At 36.6% G+C, this 25,623-nt stretch overlaps 1 protein-coding gene across 2 annotated transcripts in view; it reads left to right on the top strand.

Annotated features, from left to right (window-relative positions):
* Window positions 1-25,623, top strand: part of LRRK2 (leucine rich repeat kinase 2) — a 213,323-nt gene that overhangs the window by 10,391 nt on the left and 177,309 nt on the right. Inside the window, exons 5-11 of one of the 2 annotated variants that reach the window (XM_018047919.1) lie at window positions 845-979; window positions 3,328-3,462; window positions 9,070-9,201; window positions 11,962-12,081; window positions 12,528-12,667; window positions 12,761-12,840; window positions 14,470-14,576. In XM_018047919.1, the coding sequence (XP_017903408.1) occupies window positions 845-979; window positions 3,328-3,462; window positions 9,070-9,201; window positions 11,962-12,081; window positions 12,528-12,667; window positions 12,761-12,840; window positions 14,470-14,576 (849 nt within the window). The remainder of the gene's footprint in view (window positions 1-844; window positions 980-3,327; window positions 3,463-9,069; window positions 9,202-11,961; window positions 12,082-12,527; window positions 12,668-12,760; window positions 12,841-14,469; window positions 14,577-25,623) is intronic. The other variant, XM_018047920.1, reaches the window with a different exon arrangement.

Raw genomic sequence — 25,623 nt, 5'->3', positions numbered from 1 at the left:
TGTAGAAAAGGGCAACGGCATTCCACTTAGCTAGTGCAAATGCAAAAATTTATATCAAAAGAAATGTGTTTGTGATGAGCAGAGAGCTTAGCATGTTTGGAGTCAGTAGCGCAGGGAGGGACGTGAGGCTGATGAGATACATGTAATCTGTGAAGAGTCTCGTTTGTCAGACTGAGGAGTATGAGACTGTCTTAGAAGACTTAAAAGGGAATTATAGATCACATTTGTGTTTTAGAAATATACTGCAGGGGTTCAACTAGTTAGGTAGGAGTTTGCACCAAGCAGAGCAGTTAAGCAATTGTGTTTGCATTCTAGATGAGAGGTGGGGTCCAGAACAAAATAGAAATGAAGGCGCCTAGTTCAAAAGGAAATTTTGAAATATTTAGAGGTTAGACTTGAAGGACTTAGTATGAGTTGATTCTTTGATTGGGCAGAATGAGAAGAAAGAGGGAGAATGAAAGAAGGAAGATGACCTAAATTTCCCTGGTAACTATTGGATCCAAGGTGGTATCATTGATGAAGAGATGCAATTGGAGTAGGTGAGGTTTGGGGTGGCCATGAAGCATTCAGACAATGTTGTTTAAGAGGCAGAAATATTTCAGGAGTTTGGGGCAAGAGGTCTTGGTAATGGTCATTGGTTGGGAATCATAAAGTTATAGGTGAGTGTACTGCGGATTTATCTCATTTAGAAAGACCATAGATCTTGATAGGGCTAACAGCTGGGGCAATCAAGTGGTTCATCGAAAGGAGAAGTTCACACACCATTATAGCCCTCATGTAAAAATTAAGACATTAAATGTTAAAGCAGCTATTTACTTGGAGCTTATTATTCTCTTCAAAATAGGTAAAATCACTTTGCTGATATTGGATGAAGAAAATGATATTTTCTTGTTAATCTTCGATGCCATGCGCACATTTGCAGCCAGTGATGAAGTCCAGAAACTTGGATGTAAAGTTTTACATGTGCTGTTTGAGAGAGGTATTTAAAAATGTCCAACTCTTTATTTTGATATTTATATAAGAAAAAAGGGTTTATAGTAGGAAAAGTAGGATTAATTATCATGATAAGATATTTAAAACTGTACTATTTATTAAAATTTGAGGTGTTAGTGAAAGATAGGTAATGGAGTTAATTCAGAAATATTGCTTGTTTTTTACAGAATAAATTTCATTCATGGATTATAAGTTATGCAATTGTAGTAAACTTTCTTCCATTGCTTAACAAGGCATAGGTTCACTTTGTAAACTAAATGTGTAGGAGTTAAAAAAGAAAAAAGTAAAACTGAAGTCAAGCACAGGTTAAATTTGGGTTTATGATGTTGAGTCATCACCAGAGATTTTAGAAATTGCTCAAGGCTCTGGCTAAAGAACAGAAAGTTTACAAAATTTCCCTTAGGAATAAGACTAATATGTATTTTATCACATAACACTGAGATTGATGACAGAGATAATCATGTAATTTTATAGTTAGTTGGAACCTTTGGTTCTTCCACTGGCTTGATGAGTAAATGGATCAGAGAAGTGAAATGAGTAACCTGCCTGAGGGCACACAGCTAGTTATCTCCATTATAGTTCAGTTGACTAAGTTTTTTGAGAGCAATTGTGAGAGCCAGTGGTTGAGGTTTAGAATAAGAAGAAGCTCAGTGGGCCCTGTGTCCATACCAGTTTACCTATTCCAGTTTCTGGCAGCTCCAGGAATGGAATAGATCACCTTATACTGTTTAATTTCCTGCCTTATTCCAAAAAGACTTCAAATAGTTTATAGATATTTATAATACATTAGAGGGGAAAAATGAATGAGGAAATGGGTGAAGGGAAAATGTGATGGTAGGTTAAATTTATTGCTTACTTCAGATCCTCTTCCCATCTTTGCAGAGAGATGGATCAGAAATTCGGTTCTTTGCTTTGTATCAGGCAAAGGAAAGAGGCAGAAACATCATTGATTACAAAGTTGCTTGAAATAAAAGTAAACTCACTAATCAGAAGAAGCAATCATGGGAGACTTGGAGAAAATCCTCCTTGAGTCTCCCTGGATGAGGTGATAAAATGCACACATTCTGTAAGGAACACAGTGTCATTTCAGTGAAAGTCTATCAAAGAGCACAGCTTGGGCCGGGCCTCAGCTCTCTGATGAAGGGGCTTGGTGGAGGAGAGGAATGGAGGAGGTGCATGTCTCTCAGGCTATCTTCTCTAAATGTTACGTCTGGCAACTAAGCTTTTGATAAGAATTGGGCAGAATAGAATTTGAGGAGTTACTGTCTTGAGAGTTTGTAATCTTCTGTGCTGGAGTTTAAGGGCACATCATTATTCATGAAAGAAGGGTTAACATAATTCTCTCCAGCGTTGTGGGATCCAAGACCTGTGAAGAGGCACCAAGGAATGTTGAAAAGAAGATCTTACTGTGATAGAAAGATTAACGCTAACAATATTGTGATTGTAAATGTAGAGTAGAAACACTTCTGAAGTTTTGAAGAGTATCAAGTTCCTCAGGACTTAATGATACCTGTAAAGTTAATTTTCAAAATTTAAAACTGTGCTCTGGAAACTGTTCCATAAAATGAGAAGATTTGGTGACACTCCACATTTATTAAAAGAACCCAGTCAATTTCACATTATATTACATGGATTATTGGTATAAAGTTGAACAACAGAAACTAATGTTAATCATGAAGAGTGCTGCATTTTCTAACATTTATGTCAGTGTTATTCTCAGGCTAGATAAACCAGATTTTTATACATGTTTTTGAGGTTCCCACCCAATAAAATGACTCTAAATGAAACTCACTGCTTGATCCAAAGACTAGTTATGAAAATTAATGAGGACATTTGTTGTTCTCTGATGAAATCAAGACCATTAAGATAGAGTATTTCAAAGTCTCATTACTTGTCATTTGCTGAAGTTCATCCCTCTTAAACTGATGCATTTAGCTTAGCTGCCCTTCAATAGTGTACCACTAACCACTCCTTTTTAAGTACTGTGATATGTTCACTTCAATAGGCCATCTTTATTAGTCATAGATTAGTTTTCTCTAGAGTCTTTCAAACGAAATTGTAAATAATTTTGGTTTTCTGAGAACTAGTCACTACATTTCAAAACATGGAGTAACTAATAGTAACTGATATGGGTCAAAACAAAATTATTTTACCTCAATCGCTCGTTTTCCTATTTTAAAATTACTAGGAAGGGATATTTGCTAAAGTATAGTCTTTAATTTATATCTGTTGTATATACTGTCATCATGAATTATCATGAATATTATATTTTTGAGTAACTAAACTTTCAAATCATGTTTTAGCTCTGTCAGTATTTTGTCTTTCATTTTTTAGTTTCAGAGGAGCAACTGACTGAATTTGTTGAGAATAAAGATTATATGATATTGCTCAGTGCGTTAAAAAACTTTGAAGATGAAGAGGAAATTGTGCTTCATGTATTGCACTGTTTACATTCCTTAGCAATTCCTTGTAAGTAGCCTGCATGCACGGTTTCTTTCTTGAACCTGAAAATTACAGTATATGTTCTTTCTGAGTGTGTTTCAAAAATGTTTTTATTGGAAACCTGTAGGTGATAAAGCCATTCGTTTATTCATCTGATTAACTTTTGTTTATTGATTTAGTACCGCTGCTGGCTCTGGGCTTCGTGCTGGGGAAATAGTAGCAAAATATAAATATTTCTTGCCTTTCTATTCCCATAGTACTGCACAAGATACAGACAAGCACAGAAGAGATTACAGAGTATTGTAAGGCAAATGTTGGCAGAAGTACCTGGGGTTATGAGAACAAACAGGGAGTGAGGCAAGATCTCTCAGCAGAGTCTTGAATGATGAGGACAGCTTTGTGTGCAGAAAAGTGTGAGATGAAGTAGGGTGCAGGCAGTAACCCAAGGGTGGACATCTTAAAGCGTAAAGATCCTAGAGCAAGAAAGCATAGGAATATCAAGAGGATAAAAGTAGCTCAGTAAACTATATTTATAAGTGTGTGGATTCATGTGTGTGTGAAATGCACATGTAGAGCCCTGAGCATCTGCTTGTATGCTGATTAATGGAGGTGAGATAAGGGCTTGATAAGAATTAGTGGATGAGGCTGGAGACATAATCAGATGCTAAAAGGCCTGAAAAGTCACGGGAAGGAGTTTGAACTTTATTTTGTGATTCTTGGTTAGCATTTTGGTGATGCTTTGAAATCTAGCCACTTTTATAATAAAAAATACAAAAAATTTAATTTGCTCTATATGCCACCAGTGAATGCTTCTATTACTTCAGATTTCAATTCCTTCTGTTTTATAAGTACATGAGCATTTTTTATTTCGTTTATTACCTATTGGGGCTTGTACAGGATTTACACATGCGTTTATCTGGTAATAATTTCATCTTCACATGTGTAAAGTTGTGAGGATTAAATCAGTTAAATAATGTTAAAAATGTAGAATAGTACCTGATAATGTAATATAATCAGTGTGGTTAAAGCTTTGACAGTATTACTACATACTTTGTATCTCATATATATGTAGTAAATATATTACATGTAATAAATGTATGATTTCAGACATGGAATCTTACAGATATGAGACTTCAGTAAAAACTTTTGTGAAAGAATGCCCTTTCTTAATAATGGTTATAAAATCTTATTCATGGAAAGTTAAACTGTTAAAAGTAGATGGGGCTGAACAATAATGGAAAATGGAATTTATTTATTTATTTTTAAATTAATTTATTTTAATTAGAAGCTAATTAATTTACAATATTGTAGTGGTTTTTTGCCATACATTGACATGAATCAGCCATAGGAGTACATGTGTTCCCCATCTTGAATCCCTCTCCCACCCTCCTCTATACCCCATCTCTCAGGGTCATCTCAGTGCACCAACCCTGAGCACCCTGTCTTGTGCATTGAATCTGGACTGGCGATCTAGTTCACATATGATAATATACATGTTTCATTGCTATTCTCTCAAATCATCCCATCCTCTCCCTCTTCCACAGAGTCCAAAAGACTGTTCTTTACACCGGTGTCTCTTTTGCTGTCTTGCATATAGGGTCATCATTACTATCTTTCTAAATTCCATATATATGCATTAATATACTGTATTGGTGTTTCTCTTTCTGACTTACTTCACTCTGTATAATAGGCTCCAGTTTCATCCACCTCATTAGAACTGATTCAAATGCATTCGTTTTAACAGCTGAGTAATATTCCATTGTATATATGTACCACAACTTGCTTATCTATTCGTCTGCTGATGAACATCTAGGTTGCTTCCATGTCCTGGCTATTGTAAACAGTGCTGTGATGAACATTGGGGTACACGTGTCTCTTTAAATTTTGGTTCCTCAGTGTGTATGCCCAGCAGTGGGATTGCTGGGTCATATAGTTCTATTTCCAGCTTTTTAAGGAATCTCCACGCTGTTCTCCATAGTGGCTGTACTAGTCTGTATTCCCACCAACAGTGTAAGAGGGTTTCCTTTTCTCCACACCCTCTCCAGCATTTATTGTTTGTAGACTTTTTGATAGTAACCATTATGACCAGTGTGAGATGGTACCTCATTGTGGTTTTGATTTGCATTTCTCTGATAATGAGTGATGTTGATCATCTTTTCATGTGTTTGTTAGCCATCTGTATGTCTTCTTTGGAGAAATGTCTGTTTAGTTCTTTGGCCCATTTTTTGACTGGGTCATTAATTTTTTTTGGAATTGAGCTGCAGGAGCTGCTTGTATATTTTTGAGATTAATTCTTTGTCAGTTGCTTTGCTTGCTATTATTTTCTCCCATTCTGAAGGCTGTCTTTTCACCTTGCTTATAGTTTCCTTCGTTGTGCAAAAGCTTTTAAGTTTAATTAGGTCCCATTTGTTTATTTTTTGCTTTTATTTCCAATATTCTGGGAGGTGGGTCATAGAGGATCCTGCGGTGGTTTATGTCAGAGAGTGTTTTGCCTATGTTTTCCTCTAGGAGTTTTATAGTTTCTGGTCTTACATTTAGACCTTTCGTCCATTTTGAGTTTATTTTTGTGTATGATGTTAGAAAGTGTTCTAGTTTCATTCTTTTATAAGTGGTTGACCAGGTTTCCAAGCACCACTTATTAAAGAGATTGTCTTTGCTCCATTGTATATTCTTGCCTCCTTTGTCAAAGATAAGGTGTCCATATGTGTGTGGATTTATCTCTGGGCTTTCTATTTTGTTCCATTGATCTATATTTCTGTCTTTGTGCCAGTACCATACTGTCTTGATGACTGTAGCTTTGTAGTATAGTCTGAAATCAGGTAGGTTGATTCCTCCAGTTCCATTCTTCTTTCTCAAGATTGCTTTGGCTTTTCAAGGTTTTTTGTATTTCCACACAAACTGTGGAATTATTTGTTGTAGTTCTCTGAAAAATACCATTGGTAGCTTGATAGGAATTGCATTGAATCTATAGATTGCTTTGGGTAGTATACTCATTTTCACTATATTGATTCTTCCGATTCATGCACATGGTATATTTCTCCATCTATTTGTGCCATCTTTGATTTCTTTCATCAGTGTTTTATAGTTTTCTACATATATATAGGTCTTTTGTTTCTTTAGGTAGATTTATTCCTAAGAATTTTATTCTTTTCATTGCAATGGTGAATGGAATTGTTTCCTTAATTTCTCTTTCTGTTTTCTCATTGTTAGTGTATAAGAATGCAAGGGATTTCTGTGTGTTAACTTTATATCCTGCAACTTTACTATATTCATTGATTAGCTCTAGTAATTTTCTGGTGGAGTCTCTAGGGTTTTCTATGTATAGGATCATGTCATCTGCAAACAGTGAGAGTTTTACTTCTTTTCCAATCTGGATTCCTTCTATTTCTCTGATTGCTGTGGCTAAAACTTCCAAAACTATGTTGAATAGTAGTGGTGAGAGTGGACACCCTTGTCTTGTTCCTGGCTTCAGGGGAAATGCTTTCAATTTTTAACCACTGAGGATAATATTTGCTGTGGGTTTATCATATATAGCTTTTATTATGTTGATGTATGTTCCTTCTATGCCTGCTTTCTGAGGGTTTTTATCGTAAATGGATGTTGAATTTTGTCAAAGGCTTTCTCTGCATCTATTGAGATAATCATATGGTTTTATCTTCCAGTTTGTTAATGTGGTGTATCACATCGATTGATTTGCATATATTAAAGAATCCTTGCATCCCTGGGATAAAGCCCACTTGGTCATGATATATAATCTTTTTAGTATGTTGGATTCTGTTTGCTAGAATTTTCTTAAGGATTTTTGCATCTATGTTCATCAGTGATATTGGCCTATAGTTTTCTTTTTTTTGTGGCATCTTTGTCTGGGTTTGGTATTAGGGTGATGGTGGCCTCATAGAATGAGTTAGGAAGTTTACCTTCCTCTGCAACTTTCTGGAAGAGTTTGAGTAGAATAGGTGTTAGCTATTCTGTAAATTTTTGGTAGAATTCATCTGTGAAGCCGTCTGGTCCTGGGCTTCTGTTTGCTGGAAGATTTCTGATTACAGTTTCAATTTCCGTGCTTGTGATGGGTCTGTTAAGATTTTCTAGTTCTTCCTGGTTCAGTTTTGGAAAGTTTTTTGTTTTTCTTTTTCCTCATGGTTATGTTGCCTCTGAGAGTCCAAAACTCCTCACAGACCTGCCGGTTAGAGGGTTTCCTGGTTTTTGGGAAATTCGCGTCCTTCACGACTCCGTCACTGGGATGGGTCGCAGTCCCTAAGTCTTTTGTTTCTCTTTTTATCTTTTATATTTTGTCCTACCTCCTTTTGAAGAGAATGGGCTGCCTTTCCAGGTGTCTGGTGTCTTCCACCAGCGTTCAGAAGTTGTTTTGTGGAATTTGCTCAGTGTTCAAATGATCTTTCAATGAATTTGTGGGGGAGAAAGTGGTCTCCCCATCCTATTCCTCTGCCATGTTTGGACCGCCCCCAGAAAATGGAATTTAAACTTCTCTGAGCCATCTCCTGCCAACAAACTGAATATAGTTTTCATTTTGCCTTTCCTTGACTATATATTTATTTGTTTTGTACTGGCTCTTTTGAAATTCATTGTTTTCCTCCCACATTGACATATCCTCACTGTAAATGGGCTGATTCATAATGAAAAGGTCAAAGAAAGTGGCAACTAAAAATACATAAGCAAGCGTTTTAGACTACCTTTGAATCTAGAGCAAATCATATCTGTGGTTCTGAGTAAAAGCAGGTAATTGTTTTAAGAGGCCATTTTCTTTAATTACAACATCTTTTTTCATATTTAGCATTTTTTAAAATACAATTTGAACATTAAAAATGTAATTTTAGGAAAAAAAGTTAATTTGATTGTGCCAAAAAAGAAATAAAATTGTTTTGCATACCTTTTTCTGTCTGTTTTAAGAATAGTAAATGTTTCATTGAGACATATAAATTAATTTTCTCCACGTGGTTTCACATACTCTCTCTATTGATTAATTGCCTTTTCCAGTAAATTCTTTCCTTCCTTGTGGTTCATTTATGTTTATCTCTTAGTCATATATTTTAATATTTTGTCTCTTCTCTCCCCTTCATCCATTCTTTTCCCTGTCTGTGGCAGAGCCTTCAGGAGGTTTGGTTTTGTGGCTTTTACACTGGCTATTCTGCTGCCCTTCTAGAATTAATAGGAATAGATCATGGCTGATTCTAGCTCTTCTGTTATGTGATATAATGTTGCTTTTCTTTCTACTGGTTTGAGAAAAAAGAACAATTAAAATCTATTATCCAATGAAATACTGCCTCATTAGGAAACAGGCCCCAAATTCATTTATTTGAAAACTAGTGGCCAGGACTTTACATATTTTGACTTACATAAAAGCATTTTTCAGATTTGCCTATTTGTTTATGTTTTTAAGCCAAGATACAGGAAGAAACCAACTTTCCCTTAGTCCTAGAGATGAGTTCTAAATTCTGTTATATTAACAATGAACAACAGTATTTTTATAGCTGTTTGACAGAAAATGACATTTAAATTTGGTATTGTAGCCATTATACTGCCATGTATTTAAAATGTCTATGAGATGTGTTTGTATGCATATTTCAATGGGGAAAATTATTGCCATATTGATAATTATGATTTTTTAAAATTTAGGTAGTAATGTTGAAGTCCTCATGAGTGGCAATGTCAGGTGTTATAATATTGTGGTAGAAGCCATGAAAGCATTCCCTATCAGTGAAAAAATTCAAGAAGTGAGTTGCTGCTTGCTCCATAGGCTTACATTAGGTAAGTTACAACTCTTGGTTAATTTTTTATCACAGTCTATATGATATAAGTGTATATAACATACATATGTTGCATGTTGGTGGATAGGTAGCCGATGAACATACCCTGGATGGAAATATTGTAAAGGAGCAAACTGTCATGCCATGCTTAGGTGGAATTTTAAAAGGAGTAGCAAAATAAGTGTGTGCAATATTAGAGGCCTCATCTTATTGTTAATGCTATATTTGAAGTAGTATTATGTAAATATTTATTACATACAAAAGAATAAATATAACATATAGAAAATATGAAGTGCAATGCAAAAAAACTCCTCATCAAATTTAAATATTAGTATGTTACTAGTGAAGGCAATGGCAACCCACTCCAGTACTCTTGACTGGCAAATCCCATAGATGGAGGAGTCTGGTAGGCTGCAGTCCATGGGGTCACTAGGAGTTGGACACGACTGAGTGACTTCACTTTCAGTCTTCACTTTCATGCATTGGAGAAGGAAATGGCAACCCACTCCAGTATTCTTGCCTGGAGAATCCCAGGGACGGGGGTGCCTGGTGGGCTGCTGTCTCTGGGATCGCACAGAGTCAGACATGACTGAAGCGACTTAGCAGCAGCAGCAGTGCTGGTAAAGCTACTCTGGGCTCTGCCCTTCTACCAGTTTCTCTACAGAGGTGAGCACTCTCCAGAGCATAAACCTTATGCTCTAAATTAAATTTTACTGTGTTTATATATCTCTGTAAATAAAATTGTTAATGTTTGCTTGTTATTGCTTAATAAAAATGGTATCAGGCTGAATGTTGTCCTCTGCAAGTTTTTAAAAATTGTGTTTATGAGACTCATGAATATTTTGCACATAGCTGTATGTGCATGCAGTGTGTGTGCTCAGTCTCAGTTGTGTCTGACTGTTTGTGACCCCATGAACTATAGCCCGTCAGGCTCCTCTGTCCATGGGATTATCCATGGGAAAGTATACTGGAGTGGGTTGCCATTTCCTCCTCCAGGGGATCTTCCTGACCCAGGGATGAAACCTGCATCTCCTGAATTGGCAGGCAGATTCTTTACCATTGACCCACCTGGGAAGCATGGCATTGTTGTATATAGTATTCTATTATGTAGGTATACCACTGTTTATTTATCCATTCTGCTATCCATGGACATTGGTTTATTTCTTATTTTATGCTACTACCATCTGTATTGCCATGAAAATTGTAAAGGAAGGTGAATATCTTTTCAAATATTTCTTTGCTCTTCGTGCTTTTTTGTGGAATACCTGATTTGCCCTTTTCTGTTTTTTCTATAGTATATTCTGTCTTTTAAAAAAGGTGATTCATAGTTCTGGCTAATAATGTTTTGGTGGTCAGTTATATGTATTGAAAATGTCGAGCTGTCTTTTTATCTTTTTATGGCAGCTTTTGTAACATAATGTATTTTCACCTAAATTGTCTAAAAATAAGATAAGGCCACTGGTATTTGCTTAGAGTCACAAAGTTGGTCAGTGGTAGAGCAGCTGTTGGCGGTGACTTAGAAATAATAGTAGGGAAAAGAGGGTGAGACCGCTGAAGTTTAGATAAGTAAAAGTAAAAGTAGAAAAGAATCTTTTTTGAAATGACTTTCCAAAACTATAGAGACTAAGGACTGGGGATAATGTCAGCTTAATGGATGAATGTGGAAGAGGTATGAACATAGAAAGATGCTGATACAGAAGAGTTGCACTAGTTAATCTGCTTTTTGATTTTGAAACTTTGATTAATATTTAGTGTGGGCTTTAGGCTTTTAATGGTATAGGATCTTTTCCAATTCTGGCTGTGTATCTTAAGGATTATCTAATTACACATATAGCTAACTAGAAGTTTCATTCTTATTCCTACAAGGAAATGTGGTAATTGTTAGTGAGTTATAGTAAAAGCATTTAATGACAAGGAGGTTTTTTCCTTATCTTTTAGAAGACAGGAAAATTAAGCTGTTTTGTACACTGAATATTGTAGTGCCATGTATAAAAATATTTATTTATTTGACTGTGTTGGGTCTTAGTTGTGGCCCGCAGGATCTTCACTGAATCATGAGGCGTTTTTTCAATGTGGTGCATAGACTCTAGTTGGGCACATGGGCTCAGAAGTTGCGGTGCTCCGGTTCAGTTGCTCTGTGGCATACGCGACCTTAGTTCCCTAACCTGGAATCAAACCCTTTCCCACACTGCAAGGCAGATTTTCAACCACTGGACCACCAGGGAAGTCTCCGCCTCGTGGTTTTTTGTATGATGATGACAAGAGGGGGACTTCCCTGGTGGCTCCATGGTAAAGAAGTCACCTGCCAATGCAGGAGACATGGGTTCTACCCCTGGGTTGGAAAGGTCCCCTGGAGAAGGAAATGGCAACCCGCTCCAGTATTATCATGTGGGAAATCCCGTGGACAGGAGCCTGGCGGGCTACTGTCCGTGGGGTCACAAAAGAATCAGACAAGACTTTGCAAATAAACAACAGCAACACGACATGAGACGGAATCAAACAACACAAGTTATATAACTCAAACATACAGGGTTTTTTGGCCCAGTCATTTCTGTTGCCTAAGCAAGAGTTGAATGAGTGCATGAAATGTTTTTAGTTCTTTATGTAGTCATTAAGTGATTTGAATTACAGTAAATATGTTTTAATGTAATTAAGAATAGTTATCACTACTCAAAGATGTTGATTTAAATACTGTTACATAATTAAAGGTAATATAAGTTCCATGGATGAGAATTCTGCTAATATGTCACTTAACTTTTAGGTAATTTTTTTAATATCCTGGTATTAAATGAGGTGCATGTGTTTGTGGTGAAAGCTGTGCAGCAGTATTCAGAGAATGCAGTATTACAAATCGCAGCACTCAGCTGTTTAGCACTCCTCAGTAAGTGACTTTACTAACAAGGAAATTCTTTCAGGTGCATTTGATCTTGAATGTTAAGATTATAACAAGAAAGTTATATATAGAGAAGGAACCCTTAAATGCTTTTTCTTTTCCTACTGTAACACATTTTCTCATAGAGGATACTTTCAAGGGAATTAAAGTTGTGATAAATATCCCAGTTCAGATATCAGTGAATACATCCTTGATTTAGCTTTATTATTAGCAGTTCATTTTCTTAATTAATCTTTCTCTAGCCTATTGGTTTTGTTTGGTACCCTCTCCCTCATCTGATTTATCTACATGGAATATAAATATGATAAAGTGTGTAATATATTAAAGAGGTCTTTTAATTAACCAGTGCTCTGTTGATAATGTTTGAAAATAATGGTCTTAACAGTTGATCACTCGAAAGTATGTGTAAGTTATATGTTTTCATTCTTCCAAAGCTGAGACCATTTTCTTAAATCAAGACTTAGAGGAAAAGAATGAGAATCAGGAGAATGATGATGATGAAGAAGATAAATTGTTTTGGCTGGAAGCCTGTTACAAAGCATTAACTTGGCATAGAAAGAACAAGCATGTGCAGGTTAGACTCTGTCATAAATTTTATAGTTCTTCAAAATTTTTTGTTCAATAGTTTATTTTTTGACTGGTTTCTTTTTTTCCTTCCCGAATCCAGGAGGCTGCCTGTTGGGCCCTGAATAATCTCCTTATGTATCAAAACAGTTTACATGAGAAGATTGGAGATGAAGATGGCCAGTCAGTAGTTTTGATTTTATATGATAGAAAATTTTAGTCATAGTTTTAATCAATTCACTGAAATTTTTATTGTTTGAAATATTTTTGATATAGGTGTTTATATTAAGTGTTGCCATAAAATACTTGTGGGTATATAATATTTTGATGCCCGTTGTCTTCAATAGTTAGCAAAACTCTCTTTGTGTGAGAGTTATTATGGAGAAATTTAGAATCAAGAGTCATTCAGTAAGTTATGAATCATCAAGAACCGTTAAGTTTTCTGGCTATTAATTTAAAAGTACAAATTATTCTCAACTGACAGAAATTACAGAGCCATCTGTGACCTTTTCTATTGTGGTTACTGGCCAGGAGATTGTCAATATCAGTAATTAGATATGATTAGAAGCCTCCTTTAGTGACTCCCTACTTTATGTGGTGGTGTTAACCTGTCTTCTCTTGAGAGGGTTATTTGTATAACTGTCAGCTCTTGAGGATGCTTTCTATGGGAGCTCCATTTAAACATCATAAGACCAGACAAAGATGCCCATTGTAACCAGGAGTTCTGTATGTCTGATTTGTTTCATGTCCATGAGCAACTGCTTATGTTTGTACTGTTGGCTCTGCATAGCCTCTCAATTTTAAATTTTGAATGACTTACCTTGGAAATTTAAATAGTATTATTCTGCACCTCAAATTCTGGCAGCCTGTTTCCATAGTGATGTGAAGTGAAAGTCTCTCAGTTGTGTCCGACTCTTTGTGACCCCCTGGACTATACAGTCTGTGGAATTCTCAAGGCCAGAATACTGGAGTGGGTAGCCTTTCCCTTCTCCAGGGAATCTTCCCAACCCAGGGATCGAACCCAGGTGTCCTGCATTGCAGGCGGATTCTTCACCAGCTGAGCCACAAGGGAAACTCAAGAATACTGGAGTGGGTAGCCTATCCTTTCTCCAAGGGTCTTCCCGACCCAGGAATCAAACCAGGGTTTCCTGCATTGCAGGCAGATTCTATACCAACTGAGCTATCAGGGAAGCCCTCATTTCCATAGTGATCTACTGCCAATTAGAAGGAAGTTAATGACAGATTCTATTTATTTAAATGTCTCTAGTTTGAATGGAAACTGTAAATTTTGAAAAATATGTGTTAAACCAGCCTTCTAATCTGCTTTGAGCAATCTTTTAAAGAAGTTAGGATAAGGTTGGTTCATGCTGCAATTTATAAAATATTTCAATTCATAGATACTAATCCCTTAAAACTCACAGGAGATTGTTAAAATAAATACATCATTAAAACATATTTATGCTCTAAATTAAAAATTTTCACTCTACTTCTTTATGATTCTTAATTTTTCCTTTCTTGCTTACATCATCTCCTTTTTCTCTCTTAATCTTTTTACTCTTAGCACCTATTTATATATCTACCAAGTCTTCTATTTTTTCCTTCTACTGCTTAACTACTTTGAAGAAACAGAAATACTACTTTATTAATAACGTATTTGAATATAATGTAAATAGAACACTGCTCTCCTGTGAGTAGAGGTGGCATAAAATACTGTTTATCTGCCCTTTGGTTGTTAGATTAGATAACAGTAAGTGAATATTTAAGTTAATTATTACAGAGATTACTATTAATGTTGTGGTTGAATTTGTGAAGGTTCCCAGCTCACAGGGAAGTGATGCTGTCCATGCTGATGCACTCTTCATCAAAAGAAGTCTTCCAGGCATCTGCAAATGCTTTGTCAACTCTGTTAGAACAAAATGGTAAGAGGTAAACCATATTTATTAGTATAATGAAACACGTTTTGCGGTATTTTTAAAATTATAAAAGCGATAATTGTAAAAACTTCAAATATGTAAATATATATCTGATCTATAGATATATTGACAAGCAGGTAGAAAGATAAAGAAGAAAATAACATTTTGATGTTTTTCTTCTGGATTTCTGTGTATGTACTTACACATGACATATACATTTTTTTGTTTTTTGGAGAAATGGAATCTTATTATAATCTTTTATAACCAAATTTTGCATTTCTTTTTTTATGTTGCCAAATGTAAATTCCCACATTACCATTTTGATGGTTGTGTAGTTTTCTAATACCTATGTCCTCCTTTATGTTCCAATTTCTTATGGATGGACTTTTAGCTTGTGTCCAGTGGTATTGTTTTGAATATTTGTAACAGTAGCCAAATGGTCACTTTTCTAGCCCAGTTTTCTTTGTACACTGTTCCTGTGTTTTTTTCTTAGGAATGCAGTGGATGGAGAGAGAGTCACCATTATAAAATATTCTAAATTTGTCCATTATAAAAATAAATAAAAATAGTCCTTTACATGTAAATCTTACAGCTTTCCATTATTTAGGAGAGAAAAATAGCTGTTATACCTTTGGAAGAACTCTTGAGGTTTAGAATTAAGGCTCAGGCTGCTGTTATTAGGGCTCAGCCCTAACAAATAGGAAATACGGCCAGAAAATCTTGGGAGAAAACTAATCATAAAAGCATTAGGACTTGGCAGCTCTTGAAGGATATGCTCACAGGGAGAAAAATACAGAACACTGAAAGCTCGAAAAAAAAGACCAGTGTTAGCATCAGCTTTTAGTAGAGAACCGTAGTAGAGTGAAAAAAGCCTCCTCATGCATGTTTCCGTACGTGGTTATTTAAGTCAGATCAAGAGGAAAATCACTTCTTTGTTTTCATTCTTTTCACTTCACCTCTGATGGCACTGAAAAGGCCATCATAAAAGGCTTGGGCTGGCCAAGCCCTGAGAGATTGATCAGGGTTGCTCTCAAAGGATAATGAGTCAGTGGAAGTGGCAGAAAGGGGAGCTGCTCTTCTTGAGTCTGGCTTCCTCTGCTGGGCAGAGGCCTGGGTTGCGGTGGGGTGGGGTGAGGGGTCTCACTCTTGAAAATGAACACTGGACTTTGCTGCTTTTGTTGAGGCACCTTAGCGTGGAGACAGCCGGAGAAGGCAATGACGCCTCACTCCAGTACTCTTGCCTGGAAAATCCCATGGACGGAGGAGCCTGGTGGGCTGCAGTCCATGGGGTCGCAAAGAGTTGGACAGGACTGAGTGACTTCACTTTCACTTTTCACTTTCATGCATTAGAGAAGGAAATGGCAACCCACTCCAGTGTTCTTGCCTGGAGAATCCCAGGGATGGTGGAGCCTGGTGGGCTGCCGTCTATGGGGTAGCAGAGTCAGACACGACTGAAGCGACTTAGCAGCAGCAGCAGCAGAGTAGACAAACCTTTACCATGTACAAAACACATTGTGCTGGTGCTATAGTTCTTAACTCCATCGAAATATTTGATATTTCAACAATACAACCATGATTTTGTGAGAGTTAAACCTCTGCGTTTTTTTTTTTTTTTAAGAGAAGGACTATTTTACACAAATAGACACATACATGTAGCAATCATGGAGAGACTAGCCAAAGCTACTACAGTACTCATTTCTGTAGTTGGCCACCAGGTGCTAGCTGGTGTGTGTATATAGATAAAGTTAGCATCTATAGTTTCTGTCTTCACCTCCTTATTCCGTATTCCCCTTGCCCTCAGTTGGAACTTCCATGGCTCCTGGTTCTGGAGTGACCCAAACCTTCATCCATGAAAGGTCGAAGTCCTCAATCATACTGCTTTTTCTGGTTGCTGTACTTTTTTTTTTTCTTTGTTTTCGTTTTTATTGAAGTATAGTTGACTTGCAACGTTGTGTTAGTTTCAGGTATATAGCACAGTTAGACATACATATGCTGTGTGCTAAGTTGCATCAGTCATGTCTGACTCTGTGTGACCTTATGGACTGTAGCCTGCCAGACTCCTCTATCCATGGGATTCCCTAGGCAAAAATACTGGAATGGGTTGCCATATCCTCATCCAGGGAATCTTCCCGACCTGGGGATTGAATCCATGTCTCTTACGAATTTGGCGTTGGCAGGCAGGTTCCTTACCACTACTGACACGTGGGAAGCCTTTTATACATAATACATGCATCAGTTCAGTTCAGTTCAATCGCTCAGTTGTGTCTGACTGTTTGCAACCCCATGGAATACAGCATGCCAGGCTTCTCTGTCCATCACCAGCTCCAGGAGTTTATTCAAACTAACGTCCATTGAGTCAGTGATGCCATCCAACCATCTCATCCTCTGTTGTCCCCTTCTCCTCCCACCTTCAATCTTTCCCAGCATCATGGTGTTTTCAAATGAGTCAGTTCTTCACATCAGGTGGCCAAAGTATTGGAGCTTCAGCTTCAAAATCAGTCCTTCCAATGAATATTCATGACTGATTTCCTTAAGGATGCTCTGGTTTGATCTCCTTGCAGTCCAAGGGATTCTCAAGAGTCTTCTCCAACACCACAGTTCAAAAACATCAATTCTTCAGCCCTCACCTTTCTTTATAGTCCAACTCTCAAATCCACACATGATTACTGGAAAAACCATAACCTTGACTAGATGGACATTTATTGGCAAAGTAATATCTCTGCTTTTTAATATGCTGTCTAGGTTGGTCATATCTTTTCTTCCAGGGAGTAAGCATCTTTTAATTTCATGGCTGCAGTCACCATCTGCAGTGAGTTTGGAGCTCAAAAAAATAAAGTCTCTCACTGTTTCTACTGTTTCCCAATCGATTTGCCATTAAAAATGATGGGACTAGATGCCATGATCTTAGTTTTCTGAATGTTGAGTTTTAAGCCAACTTTTTCACTCTCCTCTTTTGCTTTCATCAGGAGGCTTAGTTCTTTGCTTTCTGCCATAAGGGTGGTGTCATTTGCATATCTGAAGTTATTGATATTTCTCCTGGCAATCTTGATTCCAGCTTGTACTTCATCCAGCCCAGCGTTTCTCATGATGTATTCTGCATATAAGTTAACTTAGCAGGGTGACAATATATGCCTTGATGTGCTCCTTTTCCTATTTGGAACCAGTCTGTTGTTCCATGTCCAGTTTAACTGTTGCCTCCTGACCTGCATACAGGTTTCTCAAGAGGCAGGTCAGGTGGTCTGGTATTCCCATCTCTTTAAGAATATTTCACAGATTGTGGTGATCCCCACAGTCAAAGGCTTTGGCATAGTCAATAAAGCATAAATAGATGTTTTTCTGGAACTCTCTTGCTTTTTTGATGATCCAATGGATGTTGGCAATTTGATCTCTGGTTCTTCTGCCTTTTCTAAAACGAACTTGAATGTTTGGGAGTTCACAGGTCACGTATTGCTGAAGCCTGGCTTGGAGAATTTTGAGCATTACTTTGCTAGCGTGTGAGATGAGTGTAATTGTGTGGTAGTTTGAGCATTCTTTGACATTGCCTTTCTTAGGGATTGGAATGAAATCTGACCTTTTCCAGTCCTGTGGCCACTGCTGAGTTTTCCAGATTTGCTGGCATATTGAGTGCAGCACTTTCACAGCATCATCTTTTAGGAATTGAAATAATTTTCCATTATAGGTGAGATAGAAATACAACATATTATACAAATTATTGAGTATAGTTCCCAGTGCTGTACAGAAGGTTCTTGTTGGTTGTCTATTTTATATATAGTACTGTGATGGTTGCTGTAGTTTTCAGTTCACTTCTACTGTTGCGGATGCAGGCATCAAGAGGCTCCTCAAGATTACTTTGGATCTGACAGGCTTCCTTGTAGCCACTGTGTAATAGAAACCTCTCTCCTCTTGGTAAATGGATCAATCGCGTCAGCTGTGAGCTTAATCCCTTTTTTTAAAATTCTGGTAGTTCAGTTCATAAGGAGCCTATACTGACCAGGTAGATGTTACATGCTCTGATTAGCTGGTACCGCTGATATGTCCCTGGATGAAAGCTTGTCCTGCTCCATGTGCTCCATGCAGAACAGTGGTATTTTAGTTAGAAGATGTACAGCTTTTACTTAAAAAATTTTTTTGTTCTTTTTTCTTCAATTTTCATTGAAATATAATTGATGTAAAGCGTAGTAAAAGTTTAAGGTGTACAGCATAATGATTTGAGTTACCTCAGGAAATGATTAGTCCAGTAAGTTTAGTGAAGATCCGTCATCTCATATAGATGCAAAATAAAAGAAAAAGAAAAAAAAATGTTTTACTTGTGATGAGGATTAGGATTTACTCTCTTAACAGTTTTCATATATAACATACAACAGTATAACATATTAATTATGTTGTACTTTGCAGCCCTAGTATCTATCTTATAGACAGAAGTTTGTACCTTCTTACCACCTTCATTCATTCCCCCCTTCTTTTGGTAACCACAAATATGATCTCTTTGTCTATTAGTCTGTTCTTGAAATATAATTGACCTGCAGCAGCCTATTATTTCTAGGTACACAATACAGTGCTTTGATATTTCTGTACATTACAAAATGATCATCATGATAAGTCTAATTATGATCTATCATCATACAAAAATAGTATATTATTATAGATTATATTTCCATGCTGCACTTTCATCCCTATGACTTCTTTATGTTGTAATGGGGAGTCTGTACCTCTTGAGTTCCTTCCCCTATTTCACTTATCCCCCACTGTCCTCTGCTCTGGCAACCACCAGTTTGTTCACTGTACTGTAAGCCTGTTTCTGTTTTGTTTGTTCAGTTCTTTCGCTTTTTAGGTTCCCCATAGAAGTAAAATTATATAGTGTTTTTCTCTGTCTGAATTATTTCACTTAGCATAATTCCCTAGGTCTGTCATGCAGCAGCAAGTGGCAAGATTTTATTTTTTTCATGGCTCAGTAATATTCACATCTGCTTTATTTATGCATCTATCAATGAGCATTTAGGTTGCTTCTGTATTTTGGCTACTGTGGATAATGCTACAATGAACATATAGGTCTATATACCTTTTTTTTTTAAACCAATTTTTATTGAAATATATTTGACGTATAATGTGTTAGTTTCAGGTATACAGCAAAGTGATTCAATTGTATTTACATATATATTCATATATATTTACATTACATATGTTTTCTTTTTTAAAGTCTCTTCTCTTATAGGTTATTATGAAATATTGAGTATAGTTCCCTGTGCCATACAGCAGGTCCTTGTTGGTTATCTATTTTATATATAGTAGTGTGTATATTTTAGACCCAAACTCCTAGTTTATCCTTTCCCCACCCTTTGGTAACCATAAGTTTGTTTTCTATGTCTGTGAGTCTGTTTCTGTTTTGAAAATAAGTTAATTACTATCACTTTTTTAGATTCCTCATATAAATAATATCTTGTTTGTCTGTCTTTGTCTGGCTTATGTCACTCAGTATGACCATATATCTTTTGGAATTAGTGTTTTTGTTTCCTTTGGTAAATATCCAGGAGTGGAATTGCTGGATCATATGATAGTTCTGTTTTTAATTTTTTGAACTGTGTCCATACTATTTTCCATAATGCTTGCACCAATTTGGATTTCTGCCAACCATTCACGAGGATTCCTTTTTCTGCACATCCTTGCCAATGTTTCTTATTTGTGCTTTTTTTTGATGACAGCCATTCTGACAGTTGTGAGGTGATAAATTTTTATGGTTTAGATTTGTATTTCCTTGATGATTAGTAATGTTGAACATCTTTTCATGTGTGTGTTGGCCATCCCCAATTCTTCTGTGAAAAATGTTTATAGGGTCCTCTGCCCACAGTTTAACTATGTTGTTTTTCTGATCTTGAATTTTATGAATTCTTTGTATATTTTGAATATGAACCCCTTATTAGATATATCATTTACACATATCTTCTTCCATTCAATAGGTGGTCATTTCATTTTGTTGATGGTTTCCTTTATTGGGAAAAAGGTTTTTAGTTTGATGTAGTCCCATTTATTCATTTTTACTTTTCATCCCTTGCCTGAGGAGACAGATTGAAAAACAAATATTGCTAAGATCATTGTCAAAGAGCATACTGCTTCTTTTCTTTTTGGAGTTTTATGATTTCAGGTTTTCATTTAATTGTTTAATCTGTTTTGAGTTTATTTTTGTATATCATGTGAAAAGTCTAGTTTGATTCTTTTGTATGTATTTGTGCAGTGTTCCTAACACCATTTGTGGAACAAACTGTCTTCCCCATTGTATATTTTTTGCATACTTTGTTGGAGATTAAATGAACATCCAAGTTTTCATTTCTGGGCTCTCTAGACTGTTCTCAGACACTGTATGTGTCTGTTTTTTTTTTTTTTTTGGCCAGTATCGTATTGTATTGATTCCTATAGTTTTGTAGTATAGTTTGAAATCAGGGTTCATGATACCTTCAGTTTTGTTCTTTTTCAAGATTTTGGCTATTTGTGGTATGTATACATATATCCCCTCCCTGAGCCTCCTCTCACCCCCACCATCCCACCCCTCTAGGTTGTCACAGAGCACCAAGCTCAGCTCCCTGTGTTTATAGCAGCTTCCCACTAGGTATCTGTTTTGCACATAGTAATGCATTGGAGAGGGAAATGGCAACCCACTCCAGTATTCTTGCCTGCAGGATCCCAGGGACAGAGGAGCCTAGTGGGCTGCCGTCTATGGGGTCGCACAGAGTCAGACACAACTGAAGCAACTTAGCAGCAGCAGCAGCAGCAGTGTATATATGTCAATGTTACTTTTTCAGTTTGTTCCCTCACCTTCCTCTCCATGTCCACGAATTTGTTCTCTACAGTTCCTTCTCTATGCCTGCTCTGCAGATAGGTTCATCAATAATGTTTTTATAGTTTCCATATATATGTGATAATATATATTTGTTTTACCCTTTCTGACTTACTTCACTATGTGAAACAGGCTCTAGGTTCATCCACCTCAATACAACTGAGTCAAATTCATTCCTTTTTATGGCTGAGTAATATTCCATTGTATACATGTACCACCTCTTCTTTATCCATTCATCTAGGCTGCTTTCATATCCTGGCTATTATAAGTAGTGCGGCTATGAGCCTTGGGGTACATGTGTCTTTGAATTAATGGATTTTCACAGGGTATATGCCCAGTAGTGGGATTGCTGCGTCATATAGTAGTTTCAATCCTAGTTTCTTGCTGCTGCTGCTGCTAAGTCACTTCAGTTGTGTCCGACTCTGTGCTACCCCACAGATGGCAGCCCACCAGGCTCCTCTGTCCCTGGGACTCTCCAGGCAAGAACACTGGATTGGGCTGCCATTTCCTTCTCCAATGCAGGAAAGTGAAAAGTGAAAGTAAAGTCTCTCAGTCGTGTCCGACTCTTAGCGACCCCATGGACTGCAGCCTACCAGGCTCCTTTGCCCATGGGATTTTCCAGGCAAGAGTACTGGAGTGGGGTGCCCTTGCCTTCTCCAGTCCTAGTTTCTTAAGGAATCTCTATTCTGTTTTCCATAGTGGCTGTATCAGTTTACATTTTCAGCAACAGTGTAAGAGGGTTCCCTTTTCTCCATATCCTCTGCAGAATTTATTGTTTGTGGACTTTTTGATGATAGCTGTTCTTCCTGGTGTGAGGTGATACCTCATTGTAGTTTTGATTTTCTAATAATGAGTGATGTCGAGCATCTTTTCCTGTTTGTTGGCTCTCTGTATGTCTTTGAAGAAAGATCTCTTTAGGTCTTCAGCCCATTTTTTAATCGGGTTATTTGTTTTTTCTGATATTGAGCTACATGAGCTCCTTGCATATTTTGGACTTTATCCTGTGTCAGTTGATTCATTTGCAGTTATTTTCTCCCTTTTTGAAGGTTGTCTTTTCATGTTGTGCATACTTTCCTTTGCTGTTCAAAAACCTTTAAAATTAATTAGGTCCTGCTTTGATTTGGGCCCAGGTCCTCTCTGTCTCTTTCTTTTTTATTGGATGTGTCTGGTTATTGGTTTACCAATTTAGTTTATCTTTTCAGAGGACCAGCTCTAAGTTTCATTAATATTTTCTATTGATTTGTGGTCTCTTTTTAGTTTATTTCTTCTCTGATCTTTATGATTTATTTCCCTGTACTAATTTTGGGTTTAGTTTGTTCTTGTTTTTCTCATTCCTTTGTGTATAAGTTTAGGTTGGTTGTTAGAGATGTTTCTTGTTTCCTAGACATGCATGTATTGCTATATAATTCTTTCTAAGAACTACTTCTGCTGCGTCCCATAGAATTTTTGGTTGTTTGTTTCTGCAGCATCCCATAGAATTTGTTTTTGTGTGTGTGTGTGTGTTTGTGTGTGTGTGTGTATGTTTGTTTGTTTCTGTTTTGTTTGTGTATGTGTGCTTAGTTGCTTGGTCATGTCCGACTCTTTGTGACCCCCTGGACTGTAGCCCGCCAGGTTCTTCTGTTCCTGGGATTTTCCAGGCAAGAATACTGGAGTGGGTTGCCATTTCTTTCTCCAGGGGATCTTCCCAACGCAGGGATCAAACCTTCATCTCTTGCATCTTCTGCATCGACAGGCATATTCTTTACCACTAGTGCCACCTGGGAAGCCCCGTTTATCAAACTAAACTAATTTAGTTTATCTTTTCAGAGGACCAGCTCTAAGTTTCATTAATATTTTCTAATATTTTCTATTAATATTAGTCTAGAGACTAATATTTTAGTCTCTATTTAGTTTATTTTTACTTTATTTATTTATTTTTTCATTTGCAATTTGATTTCTTCAAGACCCATTGGTTGTTTAGCTTGCATGTATTTGTGTTATTTGCAGTTTTTTCTCATAGTTAATGTCTAGTCCCATAGTGTCATGGGAGGAAAAGTGTGAAAGTGCTAGTCTCTCAGTCAGGTCCAACTCTTTGCGATCCTGTGGACTATAGCTTGGCAGGCTCCTCTTCCATGGAATTCTCCAGGCAAGAATACTGGAGTGGGTTGCCATTCTCTTTTCCAGAGTATCTTCCTGACCCAGAGATGAAACTGGGGTCTCCTGCATTGCAGGCAGATTCTTTACAGTCTGAGCCACCAGGGAACATAGGAAAAGATGCTTGATAATGATGTCAGTCTTTCTAAATTTATTGAGACTAGTTTTGTGGCCTAGCACATGATTTATTTTGGAAAATGTTCTATGTGCACTTGAAAGCAGTATTTATTCTGCTACTTTTGGATAGAATGTGCTAACACATATCTATTAAGTCCATCTGATTCATTGTTTAAGGACAGTGTTCTCTTTACTGATTTTCTGTGTGAATGATCAGCCCATTGATGTAAGTTAAGTGTTAAAGTTCTCTACTATTGCTGTGTTGCTGTCAGCTCCTCCATCTATGTTTGTTAATATTTGCTTTATGCATTTAGTTATTACTATGTTGGATACATATTTATTTACAGTTTTTATATTTTCTTGTTGATTGATCCCTTTTTTTACTATGTAATGTCCTTCCCTGTCATTTCTTACAGCCTTTATTTAAAGTCTACTTAGTCTGATATGATTATTACTACTCTAGTTTTCTTTTCTTTTCTAATTGCATGGATTACCTGTTTTCATCCCCTCACTTTCAGCCTATCTGTGTCTTTAGATCTGAATTGAGTCTCCTGTAGGTAGCATATACATGGATCTTGTTTTATTATTCATTCAACTATTATATTTCTTTTGATTGAAACATTTAGTCCCCTTATATTTGAAGTAATTATTTATGCTGTGTGCTTAGTCACTCAGTTATGTCCAACTCTTTGCAACCCTATGGACCCCACCAGGCTCTTCTGTCCATGGGGCTTCTCCAGGCAAGAATACTGGGGTGGGTTGTTATGCCTTCCTCCAGGGAATCATCCCAACCTAGTGATCAAACCCAGGTCTCCTGTGCAGGTGCATTCTTTACCATCCAGGGAAGCCCAAGAGTACTGGAGTGGGTAGCTTGTGTCTAGTGCGTGCTTATTGCTATTTGTTCATTGTTTTGGATGCTTGTTTTGTAGTTCTTTTTGTTGTTTTCTTCTTTTGCTTCCTTCTCTTGTGATTTGATGACTGTTTTTAGTGTTATGTTTATATTACTTTCTTTTTTCATCATTTGTCCATTATAGATTTTTAGTTTGTGATGACTGTGAGATGTGTATATGTGTGTATAAAATTATTTTAAGTTGATCTCAACTTCTTTTAACTTTTTATTTCTCATTTACTTTATCATTTTATTGACAAAATATGGATGCATTTGACTGTTATGAAGGTATTATAGATAGATATCTATCTACATATATAAGTATATAGATATACATGTGGACACATATGCACATATAAGGCATTAAACTATTTTTCTTTTATGCAATATTACTTTCTTGAGAAGATGATCTCCTTATTTTGAAAGCATTTATATATCCCTACATTTTTGCTACTGTCTCCTCAATTAATGTTTTTTACATCATATTTTGCATCTTTTTGTTTTGTTTATCTCTATGTATACTTACTGTAGACATAGATAATTTTACTATTCCTACTAGTTAAGTGGGTCATCTGCTACTCTCATTTGCTTTTACCAATGATATTTCCCTTTCATAAATTTTGTTTTCTAGTTGTGGTCGTCTTTTTTTCCACTTAGACAAGTCTCTCCAACATTTTTTTAATAGGTAGTTTAGTGGTGCAGAACTCTTTCTAGATTTTGCTTGTCTGTAAAACTCTTATCCCTCCTTCAAACGAATGATAACCTTACTGGATAGACTATTTTTTCCTTTCAGCATTTTGAATGGATCCCACTATTCCCTGGTATTCTGCAAAATTTATCTGGAAAAGTCAGCTGACAGACTTATGGGAGTACCTTTGTATATAACTATTGCTTCTTTCTTGCTTTAATATTCACTTAATCTTTAAGTTTTGTCATTTTAATTACAATGTGTCTTTTTATGGACCTCTCTCTATTGGTCTTGTTTGAGACTTTGTACTTCTTGGACCTGGATATCTATTCCTTTCCAAGTTTAGGGGATTTTTCATCTATTATCACTTCAAATAATTTGTCTGCCATTCTCTCTC

The sequence above is a fragment of the Capra hircus genome, chromosome 5 (genome assembly GCF_001704415.2).
Source record: "Capra hircus breed San Clemente chromosome 5, ASM170441v1, whole genome shotgun sequence".
In the NCBI taxonomy this organism is placed as follows: Eukaryota; Metazoa; Chordata; class Mammalia; order Artiodactyla; family Bovidae; genus Capra; species Capra hircus.
Note: the sequence above shows the minus strand (reverse complement) of the source record. Positions and strands in the feature narration are given on the sequence as shown.